Source organism: Caloenas nicobarica, chromosome Z (genome assembly GCF_036013445.1).
Source record: "Caloenas nicobarica isolate bCalNic1 chromosome Z, bCalNic1.hap1, whole genome shotgun sequence".
Classification (NCBI taxonomy): domain Eukaryota; kingdom Metazoa; phylum Chordata; class Aves; order Columbiformes; family Columbidae; genus Caloenas; species Caloenas nicobarica.
In genome coordinates, this window is record NC_088284.1 from 78,109,434 (window position 1) to 78,130,935 (window position 21,502).

Below are 21,502 nucleotides of genomic sequence, written 5' to 3' on the forward strand. Positions count from 1 at the left end.
GGGCATGCTGCAGGACACTGTCGTAGTGCCTGCTCCACCAGTAAGTATCCTGATTCTGGCTTTCCTGGTCCTGTGTAGTCACTTTGAATACAAGATGTAATTAGTGAGCAATGTCGGGAGAACGCACGTGGGTCATAGAGTCTGAGGAGCCAGCTCGTGTACCTTGGCCTCTTTGCCATCATGAGCACAACTGATGCATATTTTGAGAAGGCCAGTGAGGGTCTGTAGAGGAGGTACCGGTGCCTGTGACCCATGTATCTTTTGAGAATTGACTCATCCCAGAACCAAGCTGCTGTGGTCGCAGTGATGTGTGCGCTCCGTGCTGTCTTTGTCTGACAGTCCAGAAATGGAGGCAACGTGATTCTGTGGGCATTTAACAGCTGCGGTCTCGTCTAGAGTTATCTGTAAGTATAAAACCAGTTGAGCCAGGAAGCTGGACACGCACAAGCTGAAGTAGTGCTGAAGAAAGGAAACCGCTTGCAAATATTTGATTTCTAAGCTTGCTGTGTCTGCTTTCACAAGTGTAAAGTGGGAATAATACTATTACTCTGAAGGTATTATAAGACTTCAAAATACATGTAATTCTTTCTCTGGTTATGATATGGAAGGAGAAATTTCAGAGCTGTTTGGAAACAGCACCTTCATCTTTCTTTAAGCTTAGGGTTGAGTGCAGATAAGAAGTGCTCTTCAGTGTGATTTTAGAGATGGGCAAGAGCATCTGATTTTATTTCTTTTTTCCTTAAAAACCAGCTCACATCCTGGTACAATTTCCCCAGAATGTGTAATCTTTAATTCACCAGGAAGGTGGCATGTCGCAGCAGTAGGCATCCGCCGTCAGAGTGAGTCTGAGCACATGAAGGATTTCTCCCGTGGGTACCGGTGCGGTGATGTAGCGGTGAATCCTGTCCCCGACTGGCTGGATCTGCTGCCTGTCACGCTGCCAGGCGGAGCACGGGCTGATGCTGGACCAGAGGAACAGATGTGCTGGATGTGGAGGGACTGGTGCTCTTCTCCATGGAAGGAAACGCTGCCCTTGGGTTCCTTTTGCTCGTTCTGTACGTGGGATTCACGGTGCCTGTGGAGCAAATGATTGCGACAGTGGATGGCAGGTCAGTAACTGAGTGTGTGTCCAGAAACTCTGTTGGTGGAATTGAGTTCGTGTTTTGAATGTTGTAATTTGGTCGTTTATGCTGTGTGGAAGCAGATTCAACTGCAGTTTAGAATATCAAGATGTGATTTTATTGTTCTTTTCAGGTTTGAAAACACATGGGGCTAATGCAGAAATGAATTATTTTGAAGCCTACATTGCCTTAAAAATGTAACTAAAACGATTTTATAAACAACACTAGAAATGGTTTTAAAATGAGTGTTTTCTGGGCATCTGTCTTATATTTCATTACATTTTAATGACTGTCACACTGACTTTCCCTGGTCTGTGTAAAAATGAAGTTATAAATAGAATAACAGCAAGAGTGTGAAAAACACTCCAAGCAACATAGGTGCTAAAATATTGCGCTTGTGTAGAATGAATTTTTGAAGCATGAATTCAATATTGCAAAGAAGTAGTAAACTTATGAAATTACTAGAGATTTGGACTTGTCATTGTTTATAGTGCTATTTCATTCTCTAATGAAATACAACTATGAAGCCCAAATCACAGTAGGGGAAAGAGAGGACTTTCTAGAGCCAAGCATTACAAAATGAAAACGGTATTAGTTGAATTGTGCCCCGAAGTTACTGATAACACACAGATCATATATGCTGATGAAGATCACAGCTGGCAGTGAAATCTGTGCATTTGAAGCAAGAAGGACATGACATGTGGTGATTTGCTTAAGCTTGTATTAAGAGATCTGGTAGTCAGTTACCGATAAATACTACAATATGTTTTCATTTAAATAGCTTACTTGCTGTTCTCCTCTGCCAGTTTTCAGATTTGTTAGTGTCTTCTTAGTATAATTGCGCTTTTTTGCAATCAGATAAAAATCTGAGAAAGAGCAAGCAGTGTATCATTACATGAATTTTATTACAATAAATATCAATAAATGAACTTGTGATCCTGGTGTCAGTGAATTGAATGGAGATTTTGCCTTTGAATTCAGTGGCAGTGGGATTGTGCCTGCACACTGTTAACTTGCTAGAAGTTCTATAAGCTCAGCTTTTTGGAGTTTTTTTAATATTAATATTGAAAGCTTGAGTATCTTCTCGTTCTGATCCAGTTCTTATTGGACATCCATTAAAGTGCAGATCAAACCCCAGTACTCAGTACATTGTAAAATAATTATATAAATCTGTCTCCCTGTGTCAAATCACACAAGGCTACCAGAACATGACACAATGCTTTAAAAACTATAAGAGTCATGGGCTTTGTAGATATTTCTTAATGCTAGAACTTAAATAGCTGCATTTAAAATTTAATAACATTTTTGTTAGGATGTTTTTGAGAAAGAACTCGCTTTTGTCCTGAATCTGGTCTCCCCAAGCTTACACATTTATAATTTTAACAACTTCATTGAAATTATTTATGAGCAGTGTCTCTAGGACTACAGCCTGTTCATTGCTACCAGCTGCTCAGCAAACATTCACCTTTCGTCATGACTTTGTTTTTAGTGCGTTTGAAGGTTCACATGTTATTTCCCAATTAAATGCTTAGTGAATTAACTGAAACCAGTCCAGCAGCCAGTCAGGTAGTCGCAGCTGGACAGTATTAGTACTAGACTGATAATTCTGAAGGAATTTAAATACTGCAGTAGAGCACATTTTGCTGTCTGATGCAGTTTGTCAGAGGAGCCATACGAAGAGTAAAAGACAGTGTGAGTTATTTGTGTGGCTGATCTGAGTGGACAAAAGAGTGCTCACCTGAAAGTCCAGGGCTGGAGCCTATGTGAACTTTTTCAGACAAACAAGCCAGACTTGGTTATCTTATGTAGATGGATAATGTAATTTGATAAGAGGGAATTTACACTTCTTTATACTTATAATCTTATTTAATTGGGTTTTACATAGTGATTAGTCATCCCACTGCTTTGTATTAGGGTTAATCCAATTTCGTGTGGGCTCCTGACACACTTGGTATGGTAAATTCAACATACAACTTGCATGTCTGGGTATATCTGGTCTAGTTATTTAATAACTGGTAAGGAAAAATATTAGTGATCCAAACATACACCATGTGTGCAACTGAATTTGGAGTTTTAGGGTAGAGTGGTTGAAAAAAATGATAAAAGTCTATTCTAATTCAGTGTGCTAAAAATAATTTTCTGCCACTGGTTTGCAGGCATAGCCACTGTTTGCTGGTAGTTTTGCAGGCCATGAAGAAGGCAGCTCTAGCACTGTTTAGTTTCCTGTGTCTTATACATGTAATAACATTTTTATATACAAAAAGGAATACATATTTTTAATGTGTTGTTATTTTCCCCTTTTTTCTTTCAATTTTTTTGTTCCATGAAACATGCTCTAGCTGAGGGCAAAAGTTCCTCACCGCCAGAGATTGCCTGTGAATTCTCCTGCTTGCCTTTTGACTGGAAAGGCTGCCGATTTGACAGCAGGATGGCTATGGAAGGCCAACCGTTTCTGTCACAGATCACGCACGTCTGTGACACCTCGGGGTTACGAGTGTCAAAGGCAGCTGACAGACCCGATAACATCAATGTCAACTCATGCTTGCTCAAAAACTGGGAGGGGATCCTTCCCTTATGCCACTGATAGACTGCCAGTGCCACAGCGGTCAGGCTGTGGTGGAACAAAGCAATGACTGCCAGCCTTGCCATGGTGGTTGTCCTTCTCCTTCCTCTAACGGAGCTGCATGTCTTGTGCAGGAGGTGAGGAGGCGGCCAGCATTGCTAATAAACAGAGTAAGGAACAGGAGTACTTTGGTGGAGGTACTTCACTTATGTATGCTGTATATAGTTACTATATATAGTTACTTCCTATGAGGACAGGCTGAGAGAGTTGGGGTGTTCAGCTTGGAGAAGAGAAGGCTCTGGGGAGACCTTATTGCAGCCTTTCCATACTAAAAAGGAGCTGATAAGAAAGATGGGGACAGACTTTTCAGCAGAGGCTGTTGTGACAGGACAAGGGGTGATAGGTTTAAACTAAAGGAGGCAGATTCAGGCCAGACGTGAGGAAGCAATTTTTACCCTGAGGGTGGTGAGAGCCTGTCCCAGGTTGGCCAGAGAGGTGGTGGATGCCCCATCCCTGGAGACATCCCAGGCCAGGCTGGACGGGGCTCTGAGCAACCTGATCTGGGTGAAGATGTCCCTGCTCATGGCAGGGGTGGCACTGGATGAGCTTGGAAGGTCCCTTCCAACCCAAACTGTTCCACAATTCTACTTGCGTGCCTCCCACGTGTGCCTGCCATAGGGCTGATCGTGTTTGCCATACTGTGGTACTTAGCAGTGGCTCCCAGGTCACTGTCTCTGCTGTGTTCCTCATCAAAGCATGAATATTTCATTAGCTGTGCGCATTCATCTATATTTGAGTATCTTCATGCTGAGAGCAGAACGTTGACATTTCTTCTGGAACAGCAAGGCTACGTGTTTTTACATCTGATGTAGAGGAGTCAAACTGCTTTGTCACAAGCTCCCAACCTGTCCCTTTGGGCTGCGTAGAGGTTGGTTGGAACTGTTCTGCTTGGGTCGTAGCCCCACAGGCACATTTGCAATGTGCATGCCTCATATATTCATTGTAAGTGCTTGATAGGCTTGATATTGCCTATGCATTCCTCAATGGCCAAGGTATTAGCCTTATCCTAGATGAGAAAATGGTAATGATTTTTTTTTTAATTGACTATCAAGAAAACAAAAATAACCTTTACTCTTCCCATAACAACATAAAAAATTTCAGGTAAAGTAAGGAAATACAGTGAATTATGCAATTTTACGCCAATCTCCTCTCATCCCAATATTTTAGTCTCCATGCTACAGCATAGTGATTTCCAGATGGGCCATGAGCTTTCTTATCAATGCTTATAAATATCTCCAGAGTGGGTGTCAAGAGGATGGGACCAGACTCCTCTCAGTGGTGCCCAATGATAGGATGAGGGGCAACGGGCACAGACTGAAGCACAGGAGGTTCCATCTGAATATGGGGAGAAACATCTTTACTTTGAGGGTGCCAGAGCCGTGGAACAGGCTGCCCAGAGAGGTTGTGGAGTCTCCTTCTCTGGAGACATTCAAAACCCGCCTGGGCACATTCCTGTGTGATCTGCTCTGGTGAACCTGCTTCAGCAGGTGGGTTGGACTGGATGATCTCCAGAGGTCCCTTCCAACCCCAACCATTCTGTGATTCTTGCTGGAGGGATGCTGATCAGATGAAAGAACCTGCTGCCCTCCTGAAGCACGAGTGCAAACAAGCCATTGCATGTGAAATCCGGGCTTTGCTGAAGCTGGTCACATTGCCATGGGTTTCATGTGAACCAGGTTCAGTGTGATCAAGCACCCTGACTGCCAGAGCCACATGCGGGCTCTAAGCCATCCCACATTTCTCCTTTGCTGCTGTTACATTGTTCAGACTCATATTTATCTGCCATTAAGGATGCTGGGACAGAAATTAGATTGGGATCACTCCTGCAGTACGTGGCAGTGGGTAACACAGATCTCCCTACCCAGGGAGTCCACTGGGGAGTGGGTTCTCACAGCTGTTTTGGGGCTCCCCAGCTAGGCCACGGCCTGACCCTGCAATTCAAACACCTTGTAGTACAATTTACACATAAATACTGAAAACTGCTCTTATTCCTAGTCCTCATGCGATGGTGTTTGGGTGTATCTTTTCAAGTATTCTGCTTTTGTGGTGGATTGGGAAGCTGCTAAGAAACAAGGCAAGAGAAGAAGATGGAAGTGCATTTCCACATGACGGGGGAGGCAGCCCCAACCCCACCACTGCTTTCGGCTGGGAGGGCACTGTGCAGGCAGGAGCGGGGCAGGGTGTGCGGGGTCTCTGTGGGATGATGCTCAGCTGTGAGTGCAGGACCTCTTGATCTTTTTGGGCTTTTGGTGATGTATGTGAATTTACTGGGCTTCATTCTCTAGTTCAGGGATATAGATGATACTTACACCAGCTGAAGACTTATGGCTAAATTACACCAAAGAAGAAAATCAAAGGCTGAAAATTTCACGAGCCTGGTAGCTGTTACTCAAGATGTGCTTCACTTGCTCCCTACCTTGCAGCCAGCTTCCATGGGCTTTGGGATTGCCTGGAGCCATTCAGGAGCTGTCTTTAGGTGGCTGTGTGTCTGGGCTTAAGGCATACTCGTCCAGTGCATTTGCTCTGTCCTGGAGACATTTCACATATTGCTTCTGATCCTCACTGGGGGCTGAGGATGTTGCAGCGCTGTCCTTTTGTTCTCCTGCTTGTGGGCTGGAACTGGCTCAGCCTCCAACCCAGAACTGGTGTCCCAAGGAAAGGGACGAGATGGGTAATGAAGCCTTTGGTCTGTATGGCCAGGACATGGGAATGCTGTTGGGGCTGGTGCACCTGAGGGATCTCTGAGAATGAGGCGTTTTTAGCCTGGATACACTGGCTTTGGGGTTAATTTATCCTGTTCCTGTGACATTAACCAGCCAAGGATCTGGGTTCTACACGGTGTTTCAAAAAGGTGGAACCAGTCTGAAATCACGACTGCTTTGAAATTGCATCCATCTTTTTGAAACACCCTGTGTTTTGAAGTTTTATTGAATGAAGAAGGAATAGGAGCTCTCCCCAGTAAGCTTGCTGGAGACTTTGAATCCAGATGCTGTCCAGTAAATATTTTTCTCCTCTCTTCTAGTTCAAGTGTGTTTCCAGACCAAGATTCTCTGCAAAGAAATGGTAAGGCTGTGTGGCTGAACGGGTTGAATGGCTGGATACTGGCTCTGTTAGTATGGCTGTGAAAGATCTTCATTCCCACCAGGTGTTGCTTCTGTTGGCACTTGTGACTCTTCTTGCAAGTGTATTGTTCAAGCATATCACTCGTTAAAAAAATACCCTTTAAAGGATTTGCCAAGTTAAAATAATCATTTACTGACTGACTCTGAGATATAGTGAGAATGTGGAAGGAAGAAATATTCGCTCTTTTTTTTTTTTTTAACCAAATGAAGACAGAGTTGAATGTTTGAAGGATGGAGCTGTGAGAGTTATTATCTGTTATCTGTGAAACTTCACTCTCCTGGAAAGCAGCCAGACTGTCAGGTTATTTGTCATGGCTTCCCATCTCTGGCCAGTGCAGGGGAAGAAATTCCCACCCATAGTTACATGTTTTTGCCATGCAGTTTGACAAACCACCTTTGAAAATAGAGTTTGCTGTATGAAGAAAGAAGAAGCTTTTGTTAAGTGTGTTTGGGATGAATAAATACAGGTATAGGCTGAATCCTGTCATTTTGGGAGACTGCAGTATTTTCCAGGAAGGGTGCTAAGATGTTCGATGGAAAGAAGAGGAACCTTGTTGTACAAGTAAGGTAAACTAGAAAATGGATGTATTGAAGGCAGTATTTGCAACAAGACAAATATTTTCCAAAGCAAACTCAGGTATTCTGAGTTTCATGCAGAAATAATGATTGTTTGCATAAGAACATGCAAGAGAATGATTTGATGTTTCTTTGTAGGCTAATAAGACACTTTCTTCTGCAGATCGACGTTATGATGGTGGTGTGAGGCCAAAATTTAATGTAAATCAAGTAGCAATTACACAGGTAATCTTTGAAGGAACTGTATCTGTATAGCTTTTTCATGGCACATTGAGATATTTTAGTTTGCATTCTTGAATTAAGTAACATGCTGTTTACAAGAAATAGCCAACAAAACCATCTAAATCATTGTGATGTGTTGCTGATTCACTACCTGCTGTACAAGATACCTGCTGCTTCTCTGAGAAGTGAGATGGGACTTCAGTTGCCATTGCTGGTGCTGCCTGGCAGTGGGTTTGTGCACAGGGTCTTACTGAAAGAACCAAAGCCTATCATCTGTATTCTGTACAATGCCGTTTAACTGCTGCAGCCAGTATTTTCCTTATATCACTTGGTACTAAAAGAATAGCTGAAGCAAAACTGCTGATTGTTTAAATTTAGTTGGAGTTTTTCCTGAGTCCAGCCTGTAGGTCTTCTCAAAAACCGAGCATAAAAGGCTTCCTTATCAAAAACCCTGCAAATGATTCAATCTGATGTAAATAATCTGTTGATTTAATCTCTCTCATCTGTACTTCTGAGAAGACAGCCTTATAATTTATAAAAGTGACAGTCATAGTCAATGTTTCTTGCTGGCTGTTGCATCACGTTTTCTGACCATGATCATACCTTGCTTTCGGCTTGTTGCTGTGAGTACTTAGTAATTTTAATCCTAAAGCAGTCTTGTGCCATATGTAAGGTCAAGTATCAAAAGGGGTCTTTCAGGGTCTGAGCTGGGAGACGTGATTTGCTAATCTGAACAGAAAAAAAAAAAATCTCTCTTTAAGCCAAGACAAAGCTCTGGAGCTTAACCGCGTCCCTTCTGGAGCCTGGTAAGATGCTGCTTATGACTCGGACTCAGAATACGTCTCTTGTTTGTACATGATTTGAACTTGCTTAATCATATGACAGGCAAAACAGCCAGGCAGCCATTGTATACATTATCATAGTCAGATAGGACATGTGTGTAGATGGAAAAGAGCTGACATCTGGAAATGTTAGGTTGAAATAGGAAAATGACAGTTAAATTTTGAAGTCCTTTCTGAGCCCTTTCTGAGCCTCACTGTCTCAAAGTATGTTGCCTGATGCCAAATTGTCCTTCTTTTGCTATGATGAAGTTCAGCTTAGAAGAGATAGCATTTTTCTAATGTCTATAGATGGCATGGAAGCTGCAGTCCCCAGATTTTAATCTTGCGAATGACTGATTTTGTAAAGGCAGGGATCCATACTTGAGCTATCCTGTTCTGCAGCAGGCATTTTCCTGATTTTAAAGCCATCAGGAGCCAAACTGTCTCTAGGTAGATGTAGACTTGGACATTTCTTTCACCTGGACAGCTGCCTATTGTGCTTTCAGCATGGTAAGCTTTGTCTGTGAACCCAACTGAGTCCTCTTTACTATGTTGAAGTAATTCTTACAGGTGTCCTACAGAGTCTTCTGCTGGGGTGAGCACCTTGTAATTCTAGCTTTGCTTCCATCTTTTGTGTTGGGCAGCTCTACAGTGAGATGGGAGCATGCTAAAAATGTGCTTTTCACCAGTGATACTTCCCTGGTAGAATAAGTATCACTTTTATTTGCTTTCTGGCCAGTTGTGCTGGAGCTAGAGGTCTGTATGATGCCATTCCCATGGTGGGAGAGCTCTTTGCTTACTCTGTTTGGTACTGCTGCGGCTGAGCACTGGCTTCACAGATGCTCTCCAAGTGCTGGCGTCATTTATTCTGGTAGGATGGAGAGTAACATCTGAAATATGCGTCTTCTGATACTGATATTTTATGTGGTCAATCAGGTTGTCAGCTACAACGTGAGCAGGAAGGAACAGTGGGAAAGAGCACCCTGGAGGCCATTCACCCACAGCCACTCCAGCCCGCTCAACGTCACGGTAAATGGCATCCCCTGCATTCTCTTCTGGGCCAAGAGGATCATGATTAAGTTTGAAAACCACACGCAGCTGGATTTGACAGAGAAGACATTTGGTGTCCATGCAACAGTGGATGTTGGAGATTCAAACTGCAGTGAAGATAATGCAATGTAAGGTGGCATTCTACCTAGTACCAGACAATGAGTATAGTAAATACATAATGAAGGAAAACAAACCTTGTATTACGTGGTGTAGAGCCGCAGGGGCACATTCTTTCCTATAATGATCTGATGTTGCAGGCAGAAGGGCAGCATGGGTTATATACCTTCAGACCAGTCTTTCGTGGGACACATAAATGTACTTATAGCTGTCTTCATCTCTTGCAGTAGTGTGGTCAATCCTTGCGGCCAGCCAGATTTGCTGCTAGTGCCTGTGAGACTGAAGGTGTTGATCTCTTTAGTCTCCAGCTGTTTTACACAGCTGCTTGGGACACTCCATGGTGGATCCTGTGCTGAATCTGGGGGCCTAGGGAGTGGCCATGCGTGACTACTTATGCCTTCACAGGACATGTGTCAGCACTAATGTAAACCGTTGGTACAAGATGCAGATGTGTAGAAGCAGTTATGTAGCCCAAAGTCCCAGGATATGATCCGTGAGTTTCTGAAGCCAAAGAGTGATTTCACTACAGGTTTGCATGTGACCCAAAGAGTCTCTGAAAACCTGAACTCACAGTCTACCATTAATTTCTTCAGCATGAACAGCACGATGCTTTGTTCCTGCTAAACCTGAGTGAAAACTGTATGTTAATCTGACTGGATCCAAAATCCTCTATCTCATGGCATATAGTTTTTTTATTTCCTTTGTTGTGTACCTGACCACTTCCTCCATGCATGCTGTCTGGCTTCGTGTCTAACACCAGGTTGTTGATTCCACTCTGGTAGGCAACAGTCTGAGAATTAGGAGGTGGATACCTAACAGGGCATGAGCATTGAGTCTACCCTGTAAACGGAGTTGAAATCTGTAATGATACACAAGCATAAACATGACCAAAACCAGAAGTTTTATTTAGCTCCTATAAAACATTTCGCCTGTACATCTAAAAATGTTTCCACAGAAAGTGTTATCCCTTTCTGATTATACATCCATGAAGGGTAATCCAAGGTGTACAGGAGTTTTAGTAAGGTTACAAGAACACTGAAAGCATAGTTGAAAAAGAAGGCAGGTTTTCTGCTCGTGGTGCTGTAGTTGTTAAATACAAGGCAGTCTGAGTTATTTTTCGTCAGCATGTGAACTAATCCAGTGCTAGGTTTTGAGAGGCAGAGGTAGAGAACGGAATAATATTATTTTTAAAATAAAAAATAACTTAACAAACATTCCTTCTTCTGTTCTGGTCTGCATTTCATAGCTAATCTTGGTCTTGTTAGTAATGATCGTAAGTTAATAGAAAATATACTCAAGCAAAAGTAAAAGTTTTAAAAGGCGAAGTATATGGTTCATAAGGCTTGAAAAATCAGGAAGACAGTGCAATGGTGGACTGCAAACACTACTGGAGCTGCTATTTGGAGATGGTTAGATTTGAGTGGGCTGCTCCGTCTGCCGGTCTGTCACAGGTACCTCTGCAGTCTGGTTACGGTAGTGGATGGTTCATTCTGTAAATACTGAGTTCTAAGAGATTAGGACTTGTCCTGGCTCTGTCTTGGAGAGAGATAATTCTCTTGGGTTTGTGGCTAAAACAGTGTTGATAACGCCCCAGTGTTTTGTCTCTCACTGAGCAGTGTTTGCACAGCGTCCAGGTTTTCTCTGTTTGTTGCTCTGTAGCCTGGTGGATAGGCTGAGGTTGGCAAGAGGCTGGGAGTGGACAATGCTTGAACAGCTGACCCGAGCTGGCCAAAGTCATTCCATGCCACAGATGAGGTTCTTAGGGACATGGTTTAGGGCCAGTGTTAGGCTAACAGTTGGACTCAGTCTTGAGGGTCTCTTTCAACCAAAATGATTCTATGATTCTATAACATCATGCTCAGCGGTAAGAAGTGGGGTGGAGGAAGCAGAAGTGGGCAGGGGTTGTGTCTTCAGGGTGGCCATTGCTCAGAGATTTGCTGGGCATCGGTCTGCTTGTGGGACATGGTCAGTGATTGCCCTTGCAAAACTCCGGTGATTTTTTCCCCCCTCTTTCCTTCCCTTATTAAACCCTATCTTGACCCAAGACTTCTCTCTGGCTTTTACTTTTCCAGTTCTCTCCCCTGTCCTGCTGTAGGGTGGTGATGGGGACATGCGTGAACAGCTGTGTGGGTCTTAGCTGCTGACTGGGGTCAACCCACCACAGGGCTGTATGTTCTGTTGGATGCATTGTGTTAGAAGATATTTGGGGATTTATAGAATGCATTATTCATTAAAAAAAAACTGCAGGAAGCAGAGCAACTTTACAGCATACCCTTGACATGCCTTTTGTAAGTGTTTCACCGTGTCTGAGGTTCGATCTCGAAACGTGTGGATCCAGAGCCATCTGATCTGCCATGTCTTCTGTTCTTTCTCTTTATTTCTCCCATGGTTTTCTGAGTAGCCCTGAACTAGGGACGCAGCCGCTAAAGGCAGTCAGGACCTTGATGTTTAGCTTGAAGCTGAGGCTGGCATTTTTTGCTGGGGTCAAGAAACATACTGTGACTACTGAGCTTTTCCTCCTCTTTTCTGTGGAGAGAGAGACAAAAATCCTATCCCTTTCATGCTTTACAGATAGGAAAATGGATAACCTGGGCTCATGAGTCAGGATTTGAGTCAGTGTCATTGCCAAATACAAGTCTTGGGTTAGATTTTCAGTCAAGCTGCATTTGACTGTAGCAAAGAAGAAAGGGAAAAACTCTCTTAAATGTTGCTCTGTAATCTCAGGCTTCTCAGCTAATCTCAGAACTAAATTATGCCAGTTGATGGCTGAGTGCTCACAGGATGCGTTACCCAGTTTTTCTCACCCTGGAAAAGTCTTTAAACTTCTCCCTTCTCCAGCCTTCTTTGTTAAGACAGTACTCTGCTATGGCTTTAGGTCAGCTTTCAAGATGGTTTATACTGTCCGATGAATGTGAAGTAGTTGGGAGTCAGGAAAAAATAATTTGGCACTGAACACAGACATATTTGCTATATGAATATAATAATCCAACCTGTGGGGTTTTTTTTTTAATGCACTAAGTTCTGGATCAGGCCACTGACTTTAGTGCTGTATTTCTCTTGTGTCTGATCCTCAACTGTCTATGATTTCCCTTAGTAATTAAGCAAGGGATAGATTCAGTGTCTTTGTTTGTTGGACCAATATTAATCAAGGTCAAGAAGTCTAGATCTCATATGAAATCATAGGGCTAGCTGTTGTTTTGTGGTTGTGGTGTTTGTTTTTGGTTTTGTTTTGTTTGGGCTTTTTTGTTGTTTTGGTTTTTTTTTTCCTTTTAATTTTCTTCAGCTTTATGTTCAGAAATCTTTGAGATGCTGCATGATTTCACTATGCTTTGTCTTTAGCTTAGTCTGAAAATGTTATGTCAATAGTGAGAATCTGTTTTGCAGGTTTTAAGAGGAAAAATATTTTTCTTAAGCCAAAAAATGTATACTGCTTAATCATGCAATGCTACCATGCATTAATTCCAGAGGTGGTAGGAGGACAGTAAAGTATGCAGTAGTTTACAGTCGACCTGCTAGGACCTTTCGCTCTAGTGAACTTCAGGTGCCCATGCTCACCACAGATGAGCTTTGTAGAGCTGCCTCACAGTCAACACATTTATATTGCTCCAATGATGCAGATGTGTGAAATTGGAACTCAAATGACATCTGCTTTTGTTATGCTCTAGTATCTAAAAGGATGAGAATAATGTGGCTATTTACACTTTCTAATGACATACTGAGGTGGTTCATGACTAAGAAAACATGGCTTGAGAAGGAGAACACAGATCAAATGAACCTGATTGTCATCTGATGTTGCAAGCAGTTGAACTGAATTGTGCTGAAAGTTGAGCATGCAGTTCTCTTCTTTCTGGATAGTCTAGGCCTCCTTCAAACTAGAGCTGAACTACTGGATTTCACTGGAGGAAGATTTAATCCTTTTATTTTTTTTTTTTCCTCACTGGCTTAAGAGGTATACTGAGCAAAAGCCTCCATGCTATGCTTAACCTTCTGTGCTGCTTTTTTCTCTTAAGATTGCTGAAGTTTTTGTCAAGCCTGATGTTACTTGCTTTTCGACCTAGGCTTTCTCTGAAGTTTGGTGACATTGGCGATCTCAAGGGACTTGTTATTAGGTAGGTTTATATGAAAATATTAGATAATCACATGTTAAAATCAATTGTTTTGCAGTTGCTTTGGAAGTTTGTTTTAGGAGAATTTGTGTGAGCAAAAATAATGAGATGGAACTGTTGATCGTATAATCAAGACACCTGCATGTAATAAGTTTGCCTACCTTGTTTTATTAAGTCATTTCTTCTTCTGCGTTGACTTTTTTATTGCCGAGAAAAGTTCAGGTCATCTCTTTCACCTAGAATCTCCTCATGTCTGAGATTTTGCTAAACATTGCTAATTAGCTATATTTTTGTCTGGGAATTTTGCTGCAAGAACTGTTAACATGGGCTGCTCAGATATCAGACTGTGACCTACTTCATGTTTGCTTCTTGGTCATCAAAGGAAACAGCATTTAATGATAAATGACTTTATATCTTGGGTGGAAGTAGAATACCAATGTTGCGTATAGATTTTTCTCAGTCATTTAGGAAAAATCCCACACCTTTCCTCTCACTGTGTGGGAGAGCAGCAAATTCCTTCAGCTGCAACAGTGAAGAAACTCAAATCATTTTCCAGACTCAAGAGAAGGAGCTAAACCTCGCACTGATATACATGGGTAAAGCTCTGGTAATGTCAGTGTGGTTTCTAAGATTGTTCAACATGTGAATTTAATAGTTCCAGGTCTTAGACTTGCTTTATTATTAATCTCTTTTCCCGTACAATATTTTCAGATTCTTATTAACAACAAGCTATTACCAGATGTCTGTTCAGAACTGGTTCAGTTTACACAGGCTGCAACTTCTTTACAACCACTCCATACAAGCGACGTTTAATGCGACCAGAATATATGCGCCAGCAAGTTACTCCTACCACTGTGAACACGTGAGCAGCTTGCAGAGATATGACGCGCTCCTCATACCCAGCTCTGCAAATGATCTTTCAAAGCTTTGGGAAGTCACTTTTACTGATTTCCAGGTAATGTCATGGAATTAAGCCGAATGGATCCCATAAGGTAGACTGATGGGAAAATTTGCACTTTGCTGACAAGAAAGTATAATGACCTTCCCTGTGCAGTTTACAGGATTTCCATGGAACTTGAAATAGAAATGAAAACTTATATTATTATAGTTCCCTTCCTGTCAAAGGCTATATAGATTTTCTGTAATATCTTGCTTGGGTTTCCCTTTAGTGTTGGGAGTAAATTTAACCTTCAGTGTTACACCTCTCCAAGTTGGGCTCTTAAACCCAACACCAGTAACAGCATTGGTCACCAAGTCTGGGATTCATCTCCTTTAACTTTTGATGCCTGGTAATTTTAACCTTGTGCCCTGATTATAGTCACCCCAGCCTGCCTCTAAAACCAGTGGATAATTCCTCTGATGCATCTTAAATCCTTATTTTAGGATGAGATTAATCATCTTCTGAAAGTGCCTATTTTTCTGTGTCTGGCAATAAAGGAGCCTAAGAAATCTGGGCTAGAATGCCTTGCTTTTGAACACCCAAGTTATAGGGCATGGATGGATTGAGGGGCAAAAGCTGATCCCCCTTTTCTCACCGTGTGATAAATGCCTGTGGACCAATTTAGTGGAGCAGATGGTCAATTCCCTGAATACCCATGTGGTAAACTTTGTGTTAGAACTGAAGCCACAAGTAAGACTCACTGGTATTGGCTATAGTTGAGTGCAATTTCATGTAGTCTAGCTGATTTGCTGCCATATGCCACACACTTGGACCTGCTGAGAAAATTCTAATGTTAGGGTAGGGAACTGAGAATATTTCCTTGTTTGTTGTGTTGAAGTTTATGCAGTTTAAAACAGAGACTCTGGAGATTCTCAACAAATGATACTGGAAATGCACCGTTAACACGAAGGGTGCCACACTTAGAATTTAGCATGACTGGACTATCAAGAGTGATCATAGAAGACTGTTTAAAACACAACTGCAAATCCTTTGGGCAGCAGACTGAAGGAGATTAGAGTAACTGACGTTTTCCAAAAGACTGACCTGGATAAACCCTGAGCATGAACTCCAGCTAGCACTGACAGATACAATTTTGCAATAAGCAGATATTAAATTAAAAATTTTTATTGTCATAAGGAGCAAATTCAGGAAGTTGTTTGTAACCAAGACAGCAACTACTTTATTTAATATAAGCCCTTTTGTTCTCTTTGTAGATTCAAGGTTTTAACATTCAAGAAGGGCAGTTTGCCTATGCAAAAGACTGTGCATCCTTTTTCTCTCCAGCAATACTTATGGGACTGGTTATGTCACTGATTCTGCTGCTCGTTCTTGCCTATGCTCTTCATATGTTGATCCACCTGAAATCTCTTGACCGGCACTATGAATGCAAAGCTTCTCCTGCCTATTTTGCACAGATGAAAGACAATGACATGGGGGATGAGAAAGAGCCACTTAGAAGCAGTGGGAATGAGTCCTATGAATCTAGAAACCAACAGTTCTGTAAAATCTATATTTAGCATTATGCATCTGTCTCAGTGAAACAAGTGATATTTTCTTCTGCTGGCACTGTCATATGTAGTTTGTGCAGATTTTTCACCAACTGATGAAAGGAAAAGTAGGTAAGAGACTGTTTAGCCAGTGACTGTCTGTTACTTATTGATAAGCATCTCGAAGATGCTTTGAGAAACGAAGAGAGAGAAGAAGAGTTCCATAATGTGATGGGCCTTTATTCCTGTAGTACAAAACCAACATGCATATCTTTTCAGCCAGCTTACTGAGTCCTGAAGAAAGAATCAGTAATGGAGCCTTTCAAACTAATAAAGATACAAAAGATTGCAAAATAAATTTTAAAAAAAGCACAAACAAACAAACAAAACCAAACCTCTTTGCTTATTCTTTTAGAAGGCAAGATTTTTCCCTGGTTTTGTATTTGCTTCATCTCCCCTACTCTGTGTCCTGACAAAATAACATCTATTCCTTTCTCAGTTTATGTTTTCCTTTCATATTCCAAATTACATCGCCTCCTCTATGTTCTCATAAACTCCTTTTCATCCTTTGGAGCCATATAAGCTGTATGTTATCTGCTACACTGATGAAATAGTAATGGCTCTGGTACAGCAGCATCTTGATACTTTTCTCTGTCTAAGCTGGAGGCTTACTGTAAGGACCTTGTGGGAGAACAGTAGACATCTGGTCAAAGGCTTACCCTTAACTTCCCGGCTCAACTCCCTTCCAAAAGACGGATTATGAGCATTATACCCTGTAATTCTAGGTTAATTTCTATCAAATCCCATCAGTGTCCCTTGGGAATGTTACCTGAATGGAGACAGCCAGTGCTGTAATTGAAAATATCTATTAACAAAGCAGTGGAATCTCCCCAGCAGTTAGAAAGGATATTGTGATGTAATTCTTACTCATCCTGTCTTCTCTTAGAGTCAAAGTTTGGGAACTCCAAATTAGCCTGTAATTTGGCCCTGACTTCTAGCAAGGAAAAACACAGTAAAGTGCTAACTCACAAATAATACAAACCCCAGCGTGTTAGAAAAACTTCTGCAAAGCAGATTTAGTAAACAAATACCTTTTTTTAAAAAAAATCTAGAGAATAGATCTAATTAGTTGTTTGTGGTCTTTGTAAACTCTACTGCAGTGCTCTTTAAACACCTTGAGAGGTGTCCAGGGTCTTCTATTTATTAGCACAGATGACACACAGACTAGATGTGGGTCCAAAGCAGGCAATTGATTTTGGGAGGCACTTCAGAGGAAAAAAAAAAAAGAAAAGGCATCTTTGAACCCTAACCAGACGCAAGGGACAAGCTTCTGGGGACTTGGCAAGGCTTCCTGTGGCCAGTTACTGGCAAGCCTGATCAGTTTCATAAAGGAAGCAAACAAGAACATGAATGTATGGGAACTTGGATGAGGGTAAAATGAGAAGGCGAAGAGAAAAAATACAAGATTCTACATGGAGTGGCAAACCACTTGCTGGCTTGGTCCCCCCTGCTTACATACAGTGATGACAGATGTCAGCTGATGACAGTGTCAGAAGGAGCTCAGGATGCCAGTGGTGAGTAGGTGATGTTCCTCAGAGTCTGGGGAGCAGCGCTGGTGTGCCTGGGGCTTGCTTGCCTGTCAGGCAATGAAAACCTGACACTCGTCAGTGGTGGCCTGACTGTCAAAATTACCGTCATTCCCTGGTGTAAATTACCCGCCCTGCAGAGCTGCACATGCTGGCTTCGGACACGGCAGCGCTCTCTAAACCTCACGTTCTCTGGGGTGCCAGTGTGCTAGGTCACCCCACAAAGCTCATTGAACCTTCTGGTTGGCATCTGATGGTGCTGTCAGTGTAATTCTGACCTATCTTTTCTTGCATGTTTTAAATAAGCAAATTAGCACCATTGCTGTAAGGGGTTCTTATGAGACTGATAAATCAGGAATAAGGAAGCTTCCCTCTAATCATGTCCCTCACTCCTTGTGTCCTTCTAAAGCCTCCTTCCCCAGCTACTTTCTGCCCCACATATGTTCGTTCCAGTTTTGAGGCAGAGATAATATCCCCTTGCTTCATGAGCCTCAGCACTGCAAATCCCCAGCGTGTGTCAGTGCAGAATTTTTGGAGCAGAATTAAAAGATGAGAGGGGCCCTGTCATCAGGGATGCACTTGAATGAGAGAGACGAATTTACAACTGCTATTTACAAAGCAAACTTCGCAAGAAAAATAAAACACCGATAACAAATAGTCAAGAAAGTTCCTCTACTTTTCTCAGCTTTTCCTAAACCAGGACACAACAGGTATTACACCCAGGATCTCATGAGTGGAGGAGCACAGGTGGGAGTTATCTTTTATCTGCTGACACTTTTCATGTTGCCGTCCTGACGATTCTTCTCTGCTGGTGTGCTCAGTATCAGTATCACCACATTTCTACTCAGGTGCCAGCAAGAGTTAGAAAGGATAAATACACTAACTGAGATACACAGGAAATACAACGTTCAGTCACAGATGGGGAATTATGAGCCATATATTTGTAAAGAGTTAATGATGCTTTAGTGGAAAAACAGTGCCAGAAGAAAAAACCATTGCAGTTTCTCTTTCTTGGTGCCACGTATAAAAGCAAGCACCCGTATTTGAAAAAGACAAAATGTGGAGTTTTGCATTCCTGGTAAGCTATGTTTTCTGTGTGTCAAACAATCCTTATCAAATGCATATTTTGCAATAACAGAGGCCTTTGATTGGTCTGGTTCTGAAACAAGAAAATTCAAGTTAAAATGACTTGCTGCAAAAATAAGCTACATCGGCACTAACAGACTCATTAATAAAATATAAGCCTTTTTACGTGGTCCACATTCTGCATAATTTCATTGACGCATGAGAACACAGAAGCCTCTTCAACATACATATGTTCATTCAATCAAAAGCCTTATAGCATCTTTTCAAAACTGATTTGCTGTTTCAAAATAGGACCCTGTCCACTCTCACCCAAAGTCAAAGGGATCAGTCTTATTTGCTTTAATGGAAACAGGATAAATTTCATAGACTGTGCAGTTCTCTCTGTGCAGTGATAACACTGAACTGAACAAATAAATACATTTCTTTGTTATACATTTCAGCTGCTCTAGATAAAATCTGATGTAATTGCCCCTTACCCTACTATTAGGCAACTTCACATCTTCAGAAAACTAGGATTTCAGGCAGTGCATTTAGTGCTGTTGTCTAAACTAAAGTGTTGGACTGTTTGTATAGTATTAGTTACAAATGCACAAGGAATAATCAAAGCCAAGATCACTGTGAAGACAGGAAATAAAAACATGAGTCCAGTAGCTGGTAAGTAACACTGAATTCCAGCAAGCCAGAAGAAAGAAATTTATGTATTTCCTTCAAGTTTTTTAAATGGTAGTATTTCCCTGCCCTCCTTTGAATATGGATTCTTGCTGTAGCAGCACTGGTATTTCTGGCAGATTTTTAAAAATTATTATTATCATTTTTTAAATTGTGGACTTTCAAAAAGCTGGATGCAACCTTCGGTTTCAGAAACTATCCCTAGGACAGAAAGAAGGCCTGTTAGGGAAAATGGTGCCCTAGTACAAAGGGAAAAATGGCCACTTCAATCCTGACAGCTGTATCCAAACATGAGTAATAATGGCCCTTACCTCCCACTGCCGCTGCTTCTTACGTAAATGCACAGAAACGAGGGTCAGTAAAAGAACAATTCCCACACTGGAGCTGCTACATCTGACAGGCTGGCAAAAATATGATAACCTCTGTGAGGATTGTCTCACATGGGAGAAGCTTTACACAGAACCATCCTAAGAAGATCCTCTAACACCCAGCACCAGCGCTTTGGGCCCACGTTCTGATTGCCGTTACAGGTTGTCTGCATTTTATCCCCTCTTAGTAACATGGGGAGCAGCAAATCAGTCTTCAGTTCCCTCCATGACTTCCACAGCTTGGCTAACCCTCTGATGTTCGCGTTTTTCAGGATGGGTCTGTTCTTCACAATTGCTTTAATACCTTTTAAGGTTTTCTACATTTCCAGTAAACTGTGGAACATGGTGTTTAACTGATGTCTAATAGATCTTAAATCTGATTCGGTGGTTCCTAGCTCACACCTTAATTTGTTTGCTCTAACACTACAGGCCATATTCGATGCTACAGAACAAAGATCCAAAACTAACTTCAGAGCTGTGCAAGTGCTATTAACAGCCAGTCGTTTAATATCAATCATATTCATTGTAAGAAACCTTTCATTAGAATTCAAAATTTGCCCCAGGTGAAGGAGCACATCAAGAGCTTTGGCTTGCGTGTAGCCACACTGGTTGGGATGCCATGCTGTGTGGTCTTCTGAGCTTGGTTTGCTTGCCAGTAAGTCAAGAGAAGCATCAAGTGTCAAAAGAAGTGAGCACACACTGAACAGCCTATCTTGGATTCATCATCAAGTCAGAGAACTCTCTTCCTGCCCTGGACCAGCACTGCTATCTGTCCATCTGTGCAGGTAAAGCCTCATTCTGGAGTAGTTCTAAAATTAACAGAAAGCATTTTATTAAGGAAGAATTTGCATCTCCTAAGGAGAGCGAACAAAGTAACATGCCTAAGGAATCTTGTGCTTTACAGTAACAGTATATGCTGCAAAAAAATCCAATAAATGCGATTTTCTGTGTGTGTAACATTTACACAGGTAATACTGATGTATTTGCAGCTGCTTCTGAACAGGAAGGCAGCAGTAGAGAGACAGGAGCACAGCTATGCCAGTAATCAACTTTTCTGTAAAGATGACTGTCAACACGGGTTCAGGCTTTGCTGGAACCTATATTTTTCATGACAATTGGTTCTTGGCCTCCATGGGAACTGACAGTGAAAGCTAAGAAATAATATTCCAGTGGTAGAGTTTTAGATATGGGCTTAACCTCACAGAAACAGTCTGTTAACATTAAGCCATTTGTGAGATAAGAAGCCAGACGAAAGTGCTAAACCTTCTGTATACATTTTCACACTTTTATTTCTTCAGGCTAATATCTTATAATTTATCAGCAAATGCAATTTGTTTCTTCTGAGTGAGTGGTATAAATTTACTAGTCACTCTTTATTTTTTGATGCCTAACAAAGAGATTCAGTTCCTGCAAATTTTGGGACAGTGTTCCTAAACATTTTTCATCTGCGTAATTCTGAATGTTTTTTTCTGGATAAGTTTTAAAATTTCAGTACATCAGAATGCCCTACGCTAGCTACCTAAAGTTTTGAATGGGTTATTGTGAATAACTTATCAGCATGTTTGTAGGTAACTACTGCTGCTTGGGAGCATAAAGAAATACTCATTT

The 21,502-nt window shown here is 41.7% G+C and overlaps 1 protein-coding gene across 2 annotated transcripts; it reads left to right on the top strand.

The window, feature by feature from the left end:
• On the top strand, positions 1–16,231 carry LOC136002436 (V-type proton ATPase subunit S1-like protein). 2 transcript variants are annotated; one of them, XM_065657447.1, is made up of 8 exons: positions 1–40; positions 801–1,109; positions 6,767–6,807; positions 7,606–7,667; positions 9,422–9,663; positions 13,663–13,761; positions 14,470–14,713; positions 15,913–16,231. In XM_065657447.1, the coding sequence occupies exons 2-8, from the start codon at positions 1,015–1,017 to the stop codon at positions 16,213–16,215; spliced, it is 1,086 nt and encodes a 361-aa protein (XP_065513519.1). In that variant the 5' UTR covers positions 1–40; positions 801–1,014; the 3' UTR covers positions 16,216–16,231. The 2 variants fall into 2 exon arrangements, with proteins under 2 accessions (XP_065513519.1, XP_065513520.1); XM_065657448.1 differs by having other exon boundaries at positions 13,711–13,761.
• Positions 16,232–21,502: the final 5,271 nt, after the last annotated feature.